The sequence below is a fragment of the Eptesicus fuscus genome, chromosome 12 (assembly GCF_027574615.1).
Source record: "Eptesicus fuscus isolate TK198812 chromosome 12, DD_ASM_mEF_20220401, whole genome shotgun sequence".
Taxonomy (NCBI): Eukaryota; Metazoa; Chordata; class Mammalia; order Chiroptera; family Vespertilionidae; genus Eptesicus; species Eptesicus fuscus.
Genome location: NC_072484.1, coordinates 29,984,398 through 30,002,488, shown reverse-complemented (window position 1 = coordinate 30,002,488; position 18,091 = coordinate 29,984,398). Strand labels below are relative to the sequence as shown.

At 44.5% G+C, this 18,091-nt stretch overlaps 2 protein-coding genes across 3 annotated transcripts in view; both read right to left on the bottom strand.

Annotated features, from left to right (window-relative positions):
• Positions 1-1,999: 1,999 nt before the first annotated feature.
• SNRPB (small nuclear ribonucleoprotein polypeptides B and B1) lies at positions 2,000-10,440 on the bottom strand. 2 transcript variants are annotated; one of them, XM_054724167.1, is made up of 7 exons: positions 10,346-10,440; positions 8,718-8,869; positions 6,632-6,743; positions 5,064-5,216; positions 3,927-4,065; positions 3,482-3,607; positions 2,000-2,296 (listed from the first exon to the last, which is right to left on the bottom strand). In XM_054724167.1, exons 1-7 carry the CDS (start codon positions 10,373-10,375, stop codon positions 2,286-2,288), a joined length of 723 nt encoding a protein of 240 aa, XP_054580142.1. In that variant the 5' UTR covers positions 10,376-10,440; the 3' UTR covers positions 2,000-2,285. The 2 variants fall into 2 exon arrangements, with proteins under 2 accessions (XP_054580142.1, XP_054580141.1); XM_054724166.1 differs by having other exon boundaries at positions 2,000-2,149.
• A 1,350-nt stretch (positions 10,441-11,790) lies between these two features.
• Positions 11,791-18,091, bottom strand: part of LOC103285834 (histone deacetylase 8) — a 16,226-nt gene continuing 9,925 nt past the window's right edge. The window contains exon 2 of the mRNA XM_028144682.2: positions 11,791-16,627. Within this exon, the coding sequence (XP_028000483.2) occupies positions 14,440-15,573 (1,134 nt within the window). The 5' untranslated portion in view covers positions 15,574-16,627 and the 3' untranslated portion in view covers positions 11,791-14,439. The remainder of the gene's footprint in view (positions 16,628-18,091) is intronic.

Here is an 18,091-nt window from a genome sequence, read left to right as displayed (position 1 = left end):
GACCTCCAACTTTGTTCTTTTTCAAAGTTGTTTTTGCTTTCCATTTCTGCAAAAGCCATTGGAATTTTTACAAGGATTGCACTGAACCCATAGATCACTTCAGGGAATGTTGCCATTGAATATGAGACCTTTCCATTTAAATTTTCTTTCTTTCAGGACATTAAGTTTTCAGTGTGTAAGTCTTTCACTTCCTTGTTTCATAGATATTCTTTTGAATGCTATTATAATTTTTAAATTTTCCTTTTCAGATTGTTCATTGCTGGAATATAAAAATACAACTAATTTTTGTGTGATCTTGTACCCTGTAATCTTGCTAAATTCACTTATCAGTTCTAGCAGCTCTTATGAATTCTCTGGGATTGTCTATATATCCATACTAATAAAAGGGTAATATGCTAATTAGACTAGGTGACCAGACATCTTCTGGACATCCAACTTCCTTCCAGACAAAGCCATGGTGGTGGGGGCTGAGGCAGAGGTGGTTAGGGGCAATCAGGTGGGCAGGGGAGGGCAGTTGGGGGCCATCAGGCCAGCAGGGCAGGGCAGTTGGGGGCCATCAGGCCAGCAGGGCAGGACAACTGGGGGCCATCAGGGGAGCAGTTAGATAGCGATTAGGCCAGCAGGCAGGCAAGCAGTTAGGAGCCAGCAGTCCGGGATTGCGAGAGGGATGTCTAACTGTTGCTGCCCTGTGAATGGGGTCTAAACTGGCAGTCAGACCTCCCCCAAGGGGTCCTCGATTGGAGAGGGTGCAGGCTGGGCTGAGGGGGATTCCCCCCGCCACCCCGTGCACAAATTTTGTGCACGGGGCCTCTAGCATAGTTTTGCTTCTTCCTAATTTGGATCTTTTTTCCCCTTGTGTAATTGCTCTAGCTAGAACTTACAGTACAATGTTGACTATAGTTCCCAAAGTGACAACCTTGCCTTGCTCCTTAAGAGGAAACGTTTTCGTAAGCCCTTTATGTTTAGAAAGTTCCCTTCTATTTTTAATTTGCTGAGTGTTTCTATAATAAAAGGGTTGGGAAATTTTGCCAAATGCTTTTTCTGCATTTATCGAAATGACCACATGTCTTTTTTCCTTCTATGGGTTATGTTGAACCAAACATACATTCCTGGACAAAACCCTGCTACTTCACATCTTTTTCTTTTTTTCATTAAGTTCTCCTTTAGGTTTAGAATTATCTTCCCCAGGGACAATAATTTAAGAACAATGGTGAGCCCTAGCTGATTTGGCTCAGTGGATAGAGCATCAGACTGCAGGCTGAAGGGTCCCAGGTTCAATTCTGGTCAAGGGCATATACTTCGATTGCAGGCTAGATCCCTGGCTCTGGTTGGATACATGGAGGCAAGCAATTGATGTTTCTCTCACATCAATGTTTCTGTGTCTCTCCCCCTCCTTTCCACTCTCTAAAACTCAATGGAAAAATATCCTTGGGTGAGGATTAACAAGAACAAAAAAAAAATAGCGGTGACCCCTTATACCTGTACCCAAGTACTAGATTACTACTGCTCAATGACCATTTTATCAACTGACCATAGACTTTGGGTAGAAGAAATCATGGAGGCCCCACAATTCAAAAGTTGGATGAGGTTACATGTATATGTATAACTCTAGGAGAAAGTTAAATTATTCCTATCAATAGGATTTTTATTTTTAGTATTAACTTCATACTTTATTGCACAAAAATAAAGTATTGCTCAAGAAGCTATTTAGATGAGTTCCTTCCAGAGGATACACAAAGTCCCAACCCTCTCTAACAGTGTATGTTTATTTCAACAAACCCAACTTAGCCAGTTTGATAGGTTAAAATGTCTCATTGTAGTTCAATTCTGTAACTCTTTGGTATGTGGATCTCTGCAAATGTGTAGAAAAATATTTTAAAAGGCAAACAGTTAAGATTAGGGCTAATTTTTCCAAGGCATCCCTTCTTGACTCGATTAAGCACCTGATATTATCTAAGATTTTTCTAAAAATGAACAGAAACACCAAGCACACTTATAATATCCTATTAAGAGTTTATTAAGAAATTTTGTGTCCCAGGCACACAGAAATAAAAGGACTATGTACAGGCTTTCAGGAAACAGGCAGGGAGCTGAGGAGGGCCAAGATGAGTCTAGGGCCTTGGTGGGTGCATTCCTGGGGGAGGGGGCCCTGTAAGGGAAACCAGACAATCTGGTGAGACTCCAAGTACAACAGCATAACAAACAAACCGGTCTGTGGTAGTGTGGCCCTGGTGAACCGGGACCACGCCTCTGTGGAGCTACTTCCGTAACTCTGTGGCCAAGGATCAAAGAAGGCCTGAAGTAAGAGTAAGGAGTTTAGTCAGTGCCTGATCTGCAAGTCAAATCCCCATTCCTGCCCAGGCTCCTACATCCTGCAGTTATCAGTCGACTGGAGGGATGTATGTGCTGACTGGTGACATCTCTGGGGCTAGATTCCCATGCAACATAAAAAACCCAAAAGTAGAAAACTCAGACTACAGACATAGGAATCACCTAGTGCAGTGATGGGCAACCTTTTGAGCTTGGTGTGTCACACTTCGCCAAAAAACTGAGCATAACTCGGGTAGTGTGTCACTTTGAGGAAAAAACATTATTTCGCAAATGTTTCATCCTCAGGAGCAGCAAATGTTTCATCCTCGGCATGCGGCCGCCTCAGCGGCCACATGTCATCAGAAATGGCTACGCGTGTCAGTGCTGACACACGTCATAGGTTCGCCATCACTGACCTAGTGTGACAGCTGTGGGTTAGCTTAGAAACCACTATGGCTTGGTGAAAAGAACACTGGTGTGAGCGTCTAGACCAGTGATGGGCAACCTTTTGAGCTTGGTGTGTCAAACTTCGCCAAAAAACTGAGCATAACTCAGGTAGTGTGTCACTTTGAGGAAAAAACTAACTCCAAGACTCTAGTTGCAAATGTTTCATCCTCAGGAGCAGCAAATGTTTCATCCTCGGCATGTGGCTGCGTGTCATCAGAAATGGCTACGCGTGTCAGTGCTGACACACGTGTCATAGGTTCGCCATCACTGGTCTAGACACTGAACTTTCTCTGGGCCTGTTTTCTTACCTATAACATGAGGGCGATCTATGTCACCATTTCTCAAACTGGAGTTAAAAAGATATACATACTAAATAGTATACAGCAAAGCCCAGAGCCCTTTCTTAATTACTAAATACTACCAAACCAAAGATAATTAATTCCATGACCTTTATTGTGGACCCTCAGAATGCATTATTTCACAGTGCCCTAAGAACACTGCCTTGGACATTGAGAAGTACCTGGGTGCAGAGGGAGTTAGCTCAATTAAAGAAATGCTGTTCCCTCTTTCCTTTCTGGATTAAGTTGTCCTCTAAGAAAGAGTTCACTTCACTAGGCTGAAGGCCTGAAAGCCCAGAGGAATGGTCAAAATCTCACCTTCCCTCCACTTCCCATCCCAATATGGCTCTAGGGAAGGAAGTCTAAGTCACTGTTGTGAGCATTACCTCGCATTCCTGGTGGAGGGGGCCGCATTCCTGGAGGGGGCATGCCCATTGGAGTTCCTCGTCCAGGGGGGATCCCCATTGGGGGACCCATGGGAGGCCTCATACCAGGAGGTGGGCCCATCATGCCTGAAAGATAAAAGCCCCCAAAAGATAGCTCAAGTGTCTGTCAAAAGGTAGCAAAAAAACCATACAAAGCTGTCTACCAAGTTCTGAGACAGATAGACCATCCCCTCTCCCAGCATCTCCTAGCAAATTGGGACTTGAGCCAAAGAGGTGGGAACTCCCAATGGCTCTTGTTCCATGGTCAGTCAGCCAGGCTGGATCTCAGAGTAATCCTGCTTAACTATAAAAACTCATCATCAGTTTCGGTCAAGGTATGTCTCATCATAAATCCAGCTCAGGCATCTTTTAGCAATTAGCAATGCTCTCCTTATGGGTTTCTTACCTGGAGGGGGTGCCCCTCGGCCCATAGGTGGGGGAGGACCTCCACGGCCCGGTGGGTACTGGGTTGGGGCCCCTGCAATACTAGCTGTGGCAGCAGCTGCAGCAGCTGCAACAGTGCCTCTTGCTTGTGGGGTCATCACCTAAGAGAACACAGGAAGAGAATTACACAGAACAGTCCAGTGCAATGCAGCATCCTACTCTCCTCCCCAACTTGGTAAAGCAGCAGCAGACACCAAATCCCCTAAACTACCACTCAGACCTTAAGACTATATTCAAAACCATCTTCTAGCCCTAGACAGTTTGGCTCAGTGGGTAGAGCATCAGCCCACAGACTGAAGGGTCGCAGTCTCGATTCCTGTCAAGGGCATACATCTCAGTTGCAGGCTCAATCCCTGGCGCCGGTTGGGGCAAATGTAGGAGGCAAACAATCGATGTGTCACTCTCACATCAATGTCTCTTCTATGTCTCTCCTCCTCTTTCACTCTCTAAAAATCAATGGGAGCCATAGCTGGTTTGGCTCTGTAAATAGAGCATCGATCAGCCAGTGAACTGAAGGGTCCCAGGTTCGATTCCGGTCAAGGGCACATCCCAGGTTGCGGGCTCGATCCCCAGTAGGGGGCGTGCAGGAGGCAGCCAATCAATGATTCTCTCTCATCGTTAATGTTTCTATCTTTCCCTCTTCCTTTCTCTCTGAAACCAATAAAAATATATATTTAAAAATAAAAATAAAATAAAAATCAATGGGAAAAATATCCTCGGGTGAGTATTAACCAAAAACAAACAAAAAGCCATTTTTCAGAGAAGATCAAGCTTGAATGTCCAATCCCCAGGATGCCCAACGCAAATTAGAGAAGGCACCTGCATTTTCAAATAAATAACTACTAAGTTATGAGAGTATATTTTAAATGTTGTCATAGAAACCTTTTGGCTAATATACCTTTCATGAATGTCTTTACTAGTACCATCATATAGTTTACAATGACAGGTTTTCCTTTCACTTGATTCTAGGAACACATACACAAAGCACCATTGATGGCCTGACAGTCAGAGGTTGGTCATTCTGGACTCCTCCCAAACTGTAGACCTCCCTCTCTATCCTTCAACCACCAGACACGGGTGCCTTTCCCCAACTCCTCACCTGTTGGGATGGTCCACCAACCCCACGCACGGGCCCAGCAAGTCCTGCAGGGGCCTGGGGCATGGGAACACCAGCTGGGATTCCTCTGCCAGCAGCCCTGCCGATCCCCGGGCCCCCAGCAGCTCCAGCAAGTGGCACTCGGGCAATGCCCGTCTAAAAAATAAAGAAATAAGTTAAAATGCTTGTGGCCTAGAGAATCAGATATACATTTGAAATGCCATTGCCAAGAGAGCCTCTCAGACTTATAGGACATCAAAACAACTTACAGACACTGTCCACCGGTATGTAGTAACACCATTACTCCTCCACCTAAGATTATATGCCTAGCTGTGACCCCTGCAGCAGGCTAGAAGAGTTTAAGGGTAAGTCTAGAGAAACATGCCACAACACAACCACCTATATGCATTCCAATGAAAATTAAACTAACAAAGGGCCAGGGCTCCATTCAGGAGGGTGCAGTAGACAAGACCACTTGACCTGGCATCAAAGAAACATGAGGTTGCCGAAACCGGTTTGGCTCAGTGGATAGAGCGTCGGCCTGTGGACTGAAAGGTCCCAGGTTCGATTCCGGTCGAGGGCATGTACCTTGGTTGCGGGCACATCCCCAGTGGGGGTTGTGCAGGAGGCAACTGATCGATGTTTCTCTATCATCGATGTTTCTAACTCTCTATCCCTCTCTCTTCCTCTCTGTGAAAAATCAATAAAATATATTTAAAAAAAAGAAAAAAGAAAAAAAGAAACATGAGGTTCAGTCCCAGCTCTGAATCTCACCTGATGGGTGACAGTGGGGAAGTACTCCCACAATTTTGGAACAGTTTCCTCATCTGTAAATGAGGGAGTTATGATAAAACTGCTTGTGGTCATGAAAGTTTACAATGAGCTACATTATAGTAAATTCTACTGGAAATAGATACCAAGAGTTATATACTGGTACATATTCTTTGAACCAAAAAATATGGTAACATCACTTGCAGTCATTTATATTGAAAAAAAGCTTCAACTGAAGTCCAAAAATAAGGAAATTACTAGGATAAAGTACTCTGTACTCACTTGAGAAAATATCTTAAGTCATTCCACTAACATGACTTATATACAGCAAGTAGAAAAATATTTACATTAAGTGAAAAAGCAAAACAAAATATTACATGCATAGTATGTGTTAAATACTAATATATATATGTACTAGTATATGTATGTATATGGACAATAAACAGTATAAGAGAAATATTCCTTTGATGAAAAATGTCTTAAAATAAAAAAGGGAAAATAAATTTGGTTAGATTCTCTTAAATCTGCTCTACTTCTAAATGTAGGTTGGTGTTTACAGAATCAAGAATGCTTGGGATCAAATGCCAATGTCACATCTTACTACAGAATAGCATTGAGGTAGGGCTGGGCTTTCTGTGACACCTTGAGCAAGTTACTAAAACCTAGAAAGTGGGAATTATTTATCTCAAAGATAGCTGCAAGGATTAAATAAAATAAAAAAAAGGATTAAATAAAATACTAAAGTGCTTGGCACACAGCACATGCTCAATGCTTTTCACTGGCACTCTGCTCTGACTTACATCTTTGGGAGGAGGTCCCTCTACTGTCATTGAGACCAGGTTCTCCCCTCGAAGTAGCACCAGCCCAAGGACTCGCTTCTCTTCTCTTTCAGCTTGTTTTGAGTTCTTTGGCCTAAAGACAGGTTTAGAAGAAACAAAAAGGCAAGCATTAGAAAGAGGGTCAAGTTCATGTTCACCAACCTAGCGGCCGCTAAGATTTGTTTTACACTCTATCCCATGACAAATGGTACTTAAACTTTCCCTAAGACAGCTCTTCTAGATAGTTTTCACAGGATGTATCTGCAACCCCAAGGTGGTTGATTCCTATGCCAAGAGGACACACAGAACAAGAGACAGAGACAGGACAACAGTCAAGAAAGCCCAGCCCTGGCTCAATGTTACTCCGTAACAACCATCAAGTCATCTTTCCTCAATCTTCTCTGCTATCTATCACTGTGTTCCCTCCCTTCAACTTAAAGTCTTGCCAGTGTCAGAAGGCAGCTGAAACAGTTCCTCAGGTCAACTGAATCCCACTCAGCACCACTTACAAGTGGGTCCCTTACCTCACATCAGAAATAGAAACCATAACGGAAAAGAGATTAACTACATAGGAACTACACCTCTGTCCTCAAAGCACAAAAACAGAAATCTCCAAACAACCACAGCCAGAAAAGATGAACAAAATATGAATGCAACCTGGGAAAAATAACCACAACGCAGGGAAGAAAAGAAAATCCCAAATCCAGTGTGCTAAAAAGGAAAGAAAAAATACCTGATCAATGTAAAAATCAACTTAAAGGTTTATTTCTTTCTTTTTAATATATAGTTATTGATTTCAGAGAGGAAGGGCAAGGGAGAGAGAGGAGCATCAATGATGAGAGAGAATCCTGGACTGGCTGCCTCCTGCACACTTCACACTGGGGATGGGGCCCACAATCCCAGCATATGCCCTGACCGGGAATTGAACCATGACCTCCTGGTTCACAGGCTGACACTGAGCCATGTAGGCCCGGGTAAGGGTTTCATTTTAATGCTATTTTATAATAAACTAACTTTTTTTTGTGGGTGGACATTTTTTCCCCTTTTTATGCTTATCTATATTTTCTTATTTTTAATTAAAAGTATATACTGCCTTTCACAATCTTAAAAAAAGCTTTTCTGGGCATTTTAATTTTTTCTCATATATTTTTATTTTTAAAAAGATTTAATAAACTTTTTATTGTCAGAATAAAGTTAGTTTCATTTGGAAAAGAGAACTATTTGGAATAATTCTACATTGATCTGCTGGCCCTTCTCTAACATGCATACCTGGCAATCAGCCATGCTACCAAATTTTTTGTCCTATACTTCTTAACCTCATGCCACACAGGAAACAACGGCCCCAAAGGGAATCAGGGATTTCACAGCTGCTGAGAATATAACATGGCCACTGCACGTGGCCAAAGAGAGCTGAATGACCATGAAAATTACATAACCTCTCTGGGCCTCAAGTTGCCTTGAATGTAAAAATAGGACAAAAAGCTAGACCACATATTTTAGGTCAGAAACTTAAGATCTGTGACTCTTCATATTAGGGAGTCATCCAATAACTTATGGAACTGTAGGACAGTAGAAGATATCTGATTGTTTCTATAAATGCCAACAAAAATCACTGGCCCCAAACCCACAGGGGAAGCTGAGCACTTACCCTGAAGAGGGTCAGAGGCTTCTTAAAGCAGTTTCAGACCAGGCTGCATTGGGAGAGCCTTTTAGGCTACAGCTTTACAAATAGGTAATGAGGCCAGAAAATCAAGCTCTCCCCCCCTCATACACCTGTGGGGAGAACATGACAGCCCTTACCCCAATACCCAGGGGCATGAGAAAAGAAGAGAAACAAAAAGCCTAGCAGCCCTTCTTACAACTTGTAATGTGCTGGAACTACAGAGCAAGGATTGCTGGGCTAAAGAAAGCAATTTAAGTGTCCAATGTCTCCCTTTAAATCTGCCCTCTAAAACAGGAGAGCAAACCAACAGGAATCAGCTAGCTATATCACCACCTATCACTTGACCCACCCCACCCCCAATTTATCCCCCTCATCCAAATTCCTCCCCCACAGCCCATTCCTCACTTGATCTTCCTGAATTCATCACAATCACATAGGATCAAATTCATATGCTTGTCGAAAGCCTTGAAGGTGCCAATGAAGATACGACCGTCTTGCAGGATGCACCTCATCCTGTAGTCGATGTGCTGCAGCATCTTGCTGCTCTTGCCCACAGTCTGCAAGAAGAAATCAGCAGGGGAGAGAGAGAAACATGGATTTGTTCCACTCATTCATGCATCCACTGGTTGACTCCTATATGTGCCCTGACTGGAGATTGCATCCGAAACCTTGGGAGTATCAGGACTACACTCTAAGCAACTGAGTTACCCAGCCAGGGTGGAACCACATATCCCTTAGTCCTTCCTAAAAACTTCTGCTGCAGCCTTCTTTTCCATGGACCTGTCTTTCTTAGTACAGCCACAGTCCTTTCCCAGGAATTCTCCCATGTTACCCTGTGTTCAGTCCTGACCTCTGCCCACTACTGTTTTTGCCCTTTCCCTTCAAATCATCTCATATTACAATTGCCTTTGTTAAGGCTGGGTACATTTCAGTGAAATAATCCAATCCATCCAATACCTACCACTGTGAAGATTACAGGTGTGTGACTCCAGTACTGTAATACACCCACATTCCATTAAAAAGCCAGTAAATGAGCTGGAATGGGACTGGCACTAAAATCCAATCAGCCAGAAGCTTATCAGAAAGGAGCCGATCACCTTGGAGGTGAGGGTAGAATGCCCCAAAGGAGAATTTGTTAGTCTTCAAGACTACCTTTGGCAGGGAAATTTCCTGGTAGCCAGGATACTAATTAGTTTGAACACATAATGGTCTTTAAGAATATATAACTTGCTATCCTTCTTAATTAACCCAACAACATTTTCTGTTTTACAGCCGGGCTGGCTAAAATAGACTACACAGACATCACTACAATGTTGGGTGCCCTTGGCAGTTATATTTCTCTCTAGAAATAAATGACCTGGCAGTTGATCTGTGCATCAGCCTAGCATCAATCTGACCGGCCAGTCCTAACTGTGCATGCTGTTCATCTCTGTGAGCTTGGACAAGGCTTCTGGACCTACAAATGTGTGAATCAGAACCTTGAGTCCCACCCGGGAGACCCAGGTTATGTGGCTCAGTCTCCCTCAGATGACTATGTAATCAGCCTCTAGCCACACAGACCTCCATCTTTATGGCAACATTTTTTGGCCTTCTCAGTAATAGCCAACGCTTACTGAGTGTTCACTTCACACCAGGCACTGTGATAAGCACTGTATGCCTCATTTAGGTCTCAAAATCAGCTCTTATTATTTTTGCTCTTTTACAGGTGAGGCCACTGGAGCTGGGAGAGGCGAGGAAGGTTGCCCTGCCTGGGAGCCAGGAACCTCGTCGGCCTGAACCCAGGGTCTACGCCTCTATAACCAGTTCCCCAAACAATATCCTACCAGGTTCCCCTGCTTTCACTTCGCCCAACACAACACCTACTGAACAAAGGGAGCTTCCTAAACACAAAGTTCCTACCATTCGGGGGGTTCAATTCCTTCCGTGGCCGGCCGCACCACCAGCAAGACTGAGTGCACCCGAGGCCGTCAGTCACCAGGCTCCCCCCGGCTCCTCCCTTGCCCCCTCCAGACCTTTCTGTGCTTGGCACTTACACCCCTCGGATCGATCACATGCCCGCCCATTTTCGCGGGAACAAGCCTGGCTCCGCGCAGGAACCAGCACCTCCTGAAAGCGTGCGTCCCCGCCCCCTCGGCGCCGTCACAGCCACTCGATGCCGGCCGGCCGCGGGGTTACGAACTCGGTGAGGGAAGGAAACGTTTCCTTGCGCAGCCCCAGCGCCTGGAGACTGGGACGTCTTCACACACACAAACACGCTGAGAAAGTGAGTCCCCGCTTCCTCCACACGTGCTCCTCCTCCCCCCGCCTCCCCTGCTACACCCAAGAACACGCGCCAGTTTCGGCCAGAAGCCCTTCCACCTCCTGCCCCACGGCCTTCTCACAAGTCTCCCCGCGCCTCCCTGGTCCTCCTGCGGCTCCAGCGCCTGCTCTCGACACACACACACACATTTCTTCCGCAAAAGTTTTTACTTCGTGCCTCCAGGACCCCAAATTCCGCGGCCCTACCCCCGCGCCCACCGAGCGACCCGGCCTCCGCCCCGCAGTCCCCGCTTTCCCCTCCCCCAACCCGCCGAGCGCTCAAGGTCCCGGCCTCTCGTGCCCGGACGGAGCGGCCGCGGCCGGGCCTTCATCGCCGACCACCGAGCGGCCAACCACGGCCTCCTCCCCAAGGGGTCGCGCCCCTTCCCTCCACAACAGACTCGGGAGCGCCCGCGCCGCCGGCCCGTGCCTCCTCACCATGGTGGCGGTTCTGATGGCGCCGATTCCCGCCGGATTCGCCTGCGCCGAGGCCTAGCCCTCCTGTAGCCCGCTTCCCGCCGCTACTACCGGAAATGCAGACCCGGGCAAAATGGAGTCCGGCAGAAAACTACTTCCGGTCTCAGAGCCCGGCCCTGGAGTTCCGTCCCCGACGTAAAGCTGCGATTTCAGAGAGGGGCGGGGCTCCGGGCGGAGCTAACAGCAAACGGCACCGCCAGAGCTGCTGCCCCTCCTCCTCCTCGTTCCCTGCCCCCGCCCCGCCCCGCCCCAGCCCCGGCCTGTGAACTCCGCCGCCAGCTCTGCCCTGGGCTCTCTCCCCTACAGCCACTGGTCCGGTTTTTCGGTTTTTCGGTTTTCCCGTGAACTTGCTCGAAGTGCTCCTGCCCCAGCGCCTATGCATTTGCTGTAGCCTCTGCCTGAAATTCTGGGCATCCGGGTGTGTGCACCGCTCAGGCCCTCACCTTCAAGACTCATCACATTTTCCCACTGAGGTCTTCCCTGGCCATCCTGTTTAAAACCGCAACCTGCCCTTTCTCCTTAACACTAATAGCTAATGTACTATGTGCTTTTGTTAGTTATTTTGCTATCCCTCCCCATTAGAACGTAAATTGCAACAGTAAGGATGTTTGTGTACTGTTCATGGCTGTAGTGCCTAGGTCACTGCTAAGCACAAAACAAGCAGTTAATAAATACTTGAATGAATCAGTCCCCATCAGTCCAGTGACTTTAAAATACATTTTTATTGATTTCAGAGAGGAAGAGAGAGAGAGAGAGAGAAACATCAATGATGAGAATCACCCATTGGCTGCCTGCTGCGTTCCCCTTTACTGGGGATCGAGCCTGGAGCATGTGCCCTAATGGAACCCGGAGACCCTTCAATCTGCAGGCCAACACTATATCCACTGAGCCAAACCAGCTAGGACCAGTTCCAGGACTTTTGAAAAGTTCTACATGTTCAGGTTTTTCAAATTTGTTCCTTTAAACCTGGGCTCTTCATTTAACTCTTGGCTTTTATATCCAGCCACCTGCTGGACATGAATGTCTAAATAGCTAATAAATTTAACGATGAAAACTAAATTCTTGAGTCTAATCACTCTTCTTCCCAAAACCACGTCTTACCAGCATTTCCCATCTCAGAAGTTTCTCGGGTTAAAAATCAAAACGACTAACTTGGTAGCATCCTTGATCCCTCTCATTCTCTCCCATCTCCATCAATCAGCAAATCCTATGGACCTCACCTTCAAAATGTCTTAAATCTGACTGTTGTCACCTGCCCCACTACCACCATGCTAGTCTTAGCCACCATCATCTTTGTCCTGGATCACTGAACCCCTAACTAGTCTCTTTGCTTCCTCTCTTGCTCTCACAGCAGCCAGAGGGATCCTTCTATCATGTAGTGGGATTATCTCAGATGATGCCATTGCTCAGCTCTCCACTTCCCAATAACTTCCCAGCACACGCAGAATAAAATCCAGCCCTGCATCCCTCTCCAACCTCATCTCCTTCAACATTCCCCTCATTCATCATCCTCCAGCCATACTAGTCTCCTTGTTGTTCCTCAAAACCCAGCAAGAAAAGTTTCTACCTCAGGGTTTTGTAATTTTAATGTGTTTTTATTGATTTTTTTTATTATTATTTAGAGAGAGGGATAGAGAAACATCAATGTGAGAGAGAAACACATCGATAGGTTGCCTCCCGTATGCAAACGGATTGAACCTGAAACCTGGGTATGTGCCCTGACCAGGAATCGATCCAGCAATCGTTCAGTGTATGGGTCGATGTTCAAACAACTGAGCCACACCAGCCAGGGCTTTGTAATTTAATTCTCACACCCTAAAATGTATGTTCTGTCTCATTTTTGTCAACATGTGGAGGACAAGAGATGGAAGCTCAGAGAGATGTATTATCTTGCTCAAGGTGGCAAGAACCGGAATATAGTACCATCTGGTTCCTCAGCTGCTTCCAAGTTACCCTGCCTCCTAACATATCACTCATGCATACGTTTTAAATTATTTATTTCGTACTTACTAACATCTCACTGTATGTGAGATACAAAGTCCCTTCCTTGAAGGACTTTATGTTCTAGTGAGAGACAGACAGTAAACCACATGGATAGGTATAAAGAGTAACATTAGGGTGATATGAAAAATAAATAAAGTAGGGTAGGGGGGTTGAGAGTGATGGGTTGTAACTTTGGTTAGATGCTCTGGGAAAACCTCTCTGAGGCGTGCATGTGAACAAAGACCTGAATGAAGGACATTCCAGGCATTCCTTACAAAGGACCTCATATGATATGTTTTGGTGACTGCCTTCTTTCACTTAGCATCATGTTTTCAAAGTTCATCCCATGTTATGGCACATATTAGTACTTCATCTCTTCTTTATGGCTGAATAATATTTCATTGTATGGATATAACATTTTTTACCCATTCATTAGTTGATAGACATTCGGCAATTTCTGCCCTTTGGCTATTATGAATAATGCTGCATTTAAACATTTGTGTGCAAATTTTCATGTTGACTTATGCTTTCATTTCTCTTGTGCATATACCTAGAACTGTTGGGTCATATGGTAACTCTGTTTAATTGTTTGAGGAACTACCAGACTGATTTTTTTTTTTTTCTTTTTAGGTCTTCAAAAAAACAAAACAGCTCGCCTGGCTGGTGCGGATCAGTTGGTTGAGCATCATCCCATGCACCAAGAAGTCGCTGATTTAATTCCCAGTCAGGACACATGCCCAGGTTTTGGGCTAGATCCCCAGTATGAGGCGTGCAGGAGGCAGCCAATTGATGCTTCTCTCTCATTGATGTTCCTCTCTCTCTCTCCCTCTCCCTTCCTCTCTCTCTAAATATCAATTAAAAAAATATTTTTAAAAAATAGATCAATAATCCTAAAAACAAGAGGTGGACTTCTTCCCACCTCCCAATCTACTATCATTTCCCTTCACCAAGGCATCACCGGGATGGTCCTGAAGCCCAAACCCTACCTCTCAGCTCCCCCCTAACCCACTACAAATCCATGCTTTCTTCCAGCTTCTGATCTGTCTCCTTTAAGAAAATAAAAATACCTCCCTCCCCAACTTGCTTAAAATAATTTTCAAAGATTAAAAATGGTATTTATGTTTGTTTCAAAAATAAACACTTTTAATGTTGGAAATCTCTCTTCCTCTAGGCCTAGATGAGCCTCTGGGGTGGCTCCCTGCCTCACCCCAGGAGGCCAGCAGACACTTGGCCCCTTGGAAATTTTCAAGAATTAATTTCTTCCAAATTTCCCCTGAAGTCACAAATTCCACACACTGCTCGCATAAACATGCTGCTTTCAGTATAGGCACTGCTCTTCAGCTCTGGAAACCTGATCCCTTTTTGTCCACTAGACCACATGCTTCAGATTCCCTTTGATGTGGTTGAGGATTTGCTGGACTCGGTGGGGCTCATTGCGGTCTGGCCGGCAGCTTGGCGTAATTTCCAGCACATAATCAGGACCATATTCTGTAAAAAACTCATGATCTGGGATCTCAGAGGATAGTGTTTTCCCTAGGATGACCCCAGTCAAGTATGTCCAGCATCGAGCTGTGTTGGCAAGGTTATAGCCTCCTCCTCCCAAAATGAGCGTTGCCAACTGCCACTGAAGGATGTACTTAAGACACCTGCCAATCCCCACTGGAGTCATGTTAAAGGAGCACATAGGATCCCCAGCTATTGTATCAGCTCCCAGCTGTAAGACCACCGCTTTGGGATTAAAGGCCATGTATACCTCCTTTAGTACACTTTCACAGATGTGGTAATACCTCTCATCCTGTATGCCATCTTGAATGGGCACATTCACACTGTAGTACCGTCCCTTCCCTAGGCCAACATCAGACACATCACCTGTACCTGGGAAAAATCCCGGGGAGAATTTGTGCAGGGACACCGTCATGACTTTGGAGGTGAAACTGAAGGCATCTTCTACACCATCTCCATGGTGCAGATCCAAATCCACATAGAGAATACGGTCAAATTTCCGTCGCAATCGTAATATTCCCAGGACAACATCATTGAGATAACAAAATCCAGATGCTTCATCTTTCTTTGCGTGATGCCACCCTCCAGACCAGTTAATGGCTACTTTGCACATTCCATCAATCAGGCATTGGGCAGCTGTGATTGTAGCCCCTCCCACAGCTGCCGCATAGTCAAATATCCCTTCGGTAGCCGGACAGTCATAACCTAGGCCATATTCCGTAGAGTCCGGATGATCGTCATCTCCTTCTTGGCTGACCATCTGGAGATGCTGCAGATAGGCATCGGTGTGGAAGGTGGCCATCTCCTCCATGGAGGCCACTTTGGGCTTGACTATTCTCATTTGCTTATGCAGTGCATATGCTTCAATCAAAGAATGTACCATACTGGCCCGTTTGGGGACTTTGGCCAGGGAATCGCACATGCGGACATACTCGGGACTGTAGATGTAAACCGGGGGCAGTGACTGCCCACTGTCCACAGGTTCCTCTGGCTCCTCCATCTGGAGCCACTGTCCAGACCCTGCTTTTTGTGAACTCAGCCCAGGCTCCGGTTCCTGCTCCTCTGATCCGCTGCAGCGGTGCTCCCTGATCAAGAGTCACTGTCCTCCATCCCCATCCAATTGAAGAAATGCATGGGCACTCATTTAGTGACCACAGTTCAAAAATAGGAGGTGAGCAGATACAAAAACACTGCCAGGCTGTTTTCCAAAGTGGCTGCACTGTTTTATACTCCCACCAGTAGTATATGAGGGTTCTGATTTCTCCACTTCTTCATCAACACACGTTATTATGTAACTTGGATTGACCATCGAAAGGTGTGTGGACTGGTATCTATTTCATTGTAGTTTTGATTTGCATTTTCCTGATGACTAATGATGTTGAGCATCTTTTCATGTACTTATTGCCCATTTGTATATCATCCTTGGATTATCTTTTCTTATTGAGTTGTAAGAATTCTTTATGTATTCTAGATACAAGTCCCATATCAGATATATGATTTATAGACATTTTCTCTAACTCTATGTATTGTCTTTTCACCTTAGTTTTTAATTTTGATAAAGTCCAATTTATCTATTATCTTTTTTGTTGTTTTGTTTTTTGCTCATGCTCTTGGTGGCATATTTAAGAATCGTTGCCAAGTCCAAGATCATAAAGATTTGGTCCTATGCTTTCTTCTAAGAGTTTTATAGTTGGATCTTTGATATATTTTTAATTAATTTTTATGTCTGGCATAAGGTAAGGGTTAAACTTTATTATTTTGCAGGTAAATATCCAGTTGCCACAGCACCATTTGTTGAAAAAACTATTCTTTGCCCACTTAATGGTCTTGGCACCCTTGTGGAAAATCAGTTGACCCACATGGTTTTATTTCTGACTTCTCAATTCTATTCCATTGATCTGTATGTCTATCCTTATATCAGTACCATTGCTTTGTAGTAAGTTTTGAAATCAGAAAATGTGAGTCCTCCTAATTTGTTTTTCTTTCACAAGATTGTTTTGGCATTCCAGATCCCTTGTAATTTCATATAAATTTTAGAATCAGCTTGTCGATATCTACAAATAAGAAAAAAAGAGGTCATGAATTCCAGAGCATGGGTTAAGTAGGCTATTCATTTGGCCTTTGGTAAAGTGTTCCCAAGGTTCAGTCTATATCAGCAATTTTCAACCTTTTTCATCTCATGGCACACATAAACTAAAATTCTTCGGCAAACCAAAAAATGTATTTTTTACCGATCTGACAAAAAATAGGTATATTTTTTATTCATTCACACTGGATGGCTATTGTTCTGTTAGCGGTTGTCATTTTCTTATTGACAATCTAAGGGAAAAGAGGTCAGTGCCCCTGACTAAATAGTCAGGTATTGTATGTTTTAAAAATTCTTGTGGCACACCAATTGAAAATTGCTGATCTAGATCAAGGGTCAGCAAACTTTTTCTGTTGAGGGTCAGATAGTATTTTAGAGTTTATGGGCCATTATGGTCTCTGATTCAATTACTCAACTCAACCATTGTAGCATGAATGCAGCTATAAACAATACAAAACAAATGTGTGGCTGTGTTACAGTAAAACTATTTATGGACATGGATATGTGTCACAAAATATTATTCTTCTTTTGATTATTTTCAACCATTTAAAATGTAAAAACCATTCTTAGTTCGTAAGCCTCACAAATACAGGCTAGAGTCGGCCTTCAGGCTATAATGTGCTATCCCCAGGTCTACACCATTAGATTTTTGTGTTTTTGTTCAGGTCCAGAGCCCCAGCTAGTATTAGTAATAACTTCGACTAGCATTGTTTCTTTGAATAAATGCCATCAAAAGTTCATGTCTTTGCGCTCATATAAAAACTACATACACAATTCACATCTGTATTAGTTTGGGTAAAATGAAGAGACATAAACCACACAGTAAAATTTAAGTAGGAAATTTAACATAAAGAATTATTATACAGCACTGGGCAGTATGGCTCAATTGGTTGGACCATCGTCCCACGAACTGAAACGTTGCCAGTTAGATTCCTGGTCAGGGCACATACCTAGTTTGCATGTTCAATCTCTGGTTGGGGCGCGTGGGGAGGCAACCAATATTTCTCTCATACACTGATGTGTCTCTCTCTCTCTCTCTCTCTCTTTCTCTCTCTCTCTCTCTCTCTCTCTCTCTCTCTCTCTCTCTCTCTCTCTCTCTTTCTTCCCCTCTCTCTAAGATTAGTTCCTTGGGTAAAGATGGATTTTTTAAATTTTTTTTATTGATTTCAGACAGGAAGGGAGAGGGAGAGATAGAAACATCAATGATGAGAGAGCATCACTGATCGGCCGCCTCCTGTGCTCCCCACAGTGGGGATCAAGCCTATAACCCGGGCATGTGTCCTTGGCCGGAATCGAACCTGGGACCTTTCAGTCCGCAGACCGATGCCGTGTCCACTGAACCAAACCAGCTAGGACTTATCGGGTAAATATTTTTAAAGTATGTATTATACAATGATAGGAGAGTAACTATAAATATTGAAAGAAAAACTCA

Bases quoted from the DNA above. Each gene is read 5' to 3' on its own strand.
- SNRPB (XM_054724166.1), bottom strand. From the start codon at position 10,375: ATGGGCGGGCATGTGATCGATCCGAGGGGT. The intron at 8,870-10,345 runs GTAAGTGCCAAG...TTCTTCTTGCAG, and splicing joins ATGTGATCGATCCGAGGGGT to ACTGTGGGCAAGAGCAGCAA. The intron at 2,150-3,481 runs GTAATGCTCACA...TTTCCCTTACAG, and splicing joins CCCTCCACCAGGAATGCGAG to GGCCCCCTCCCCCAGGAATG.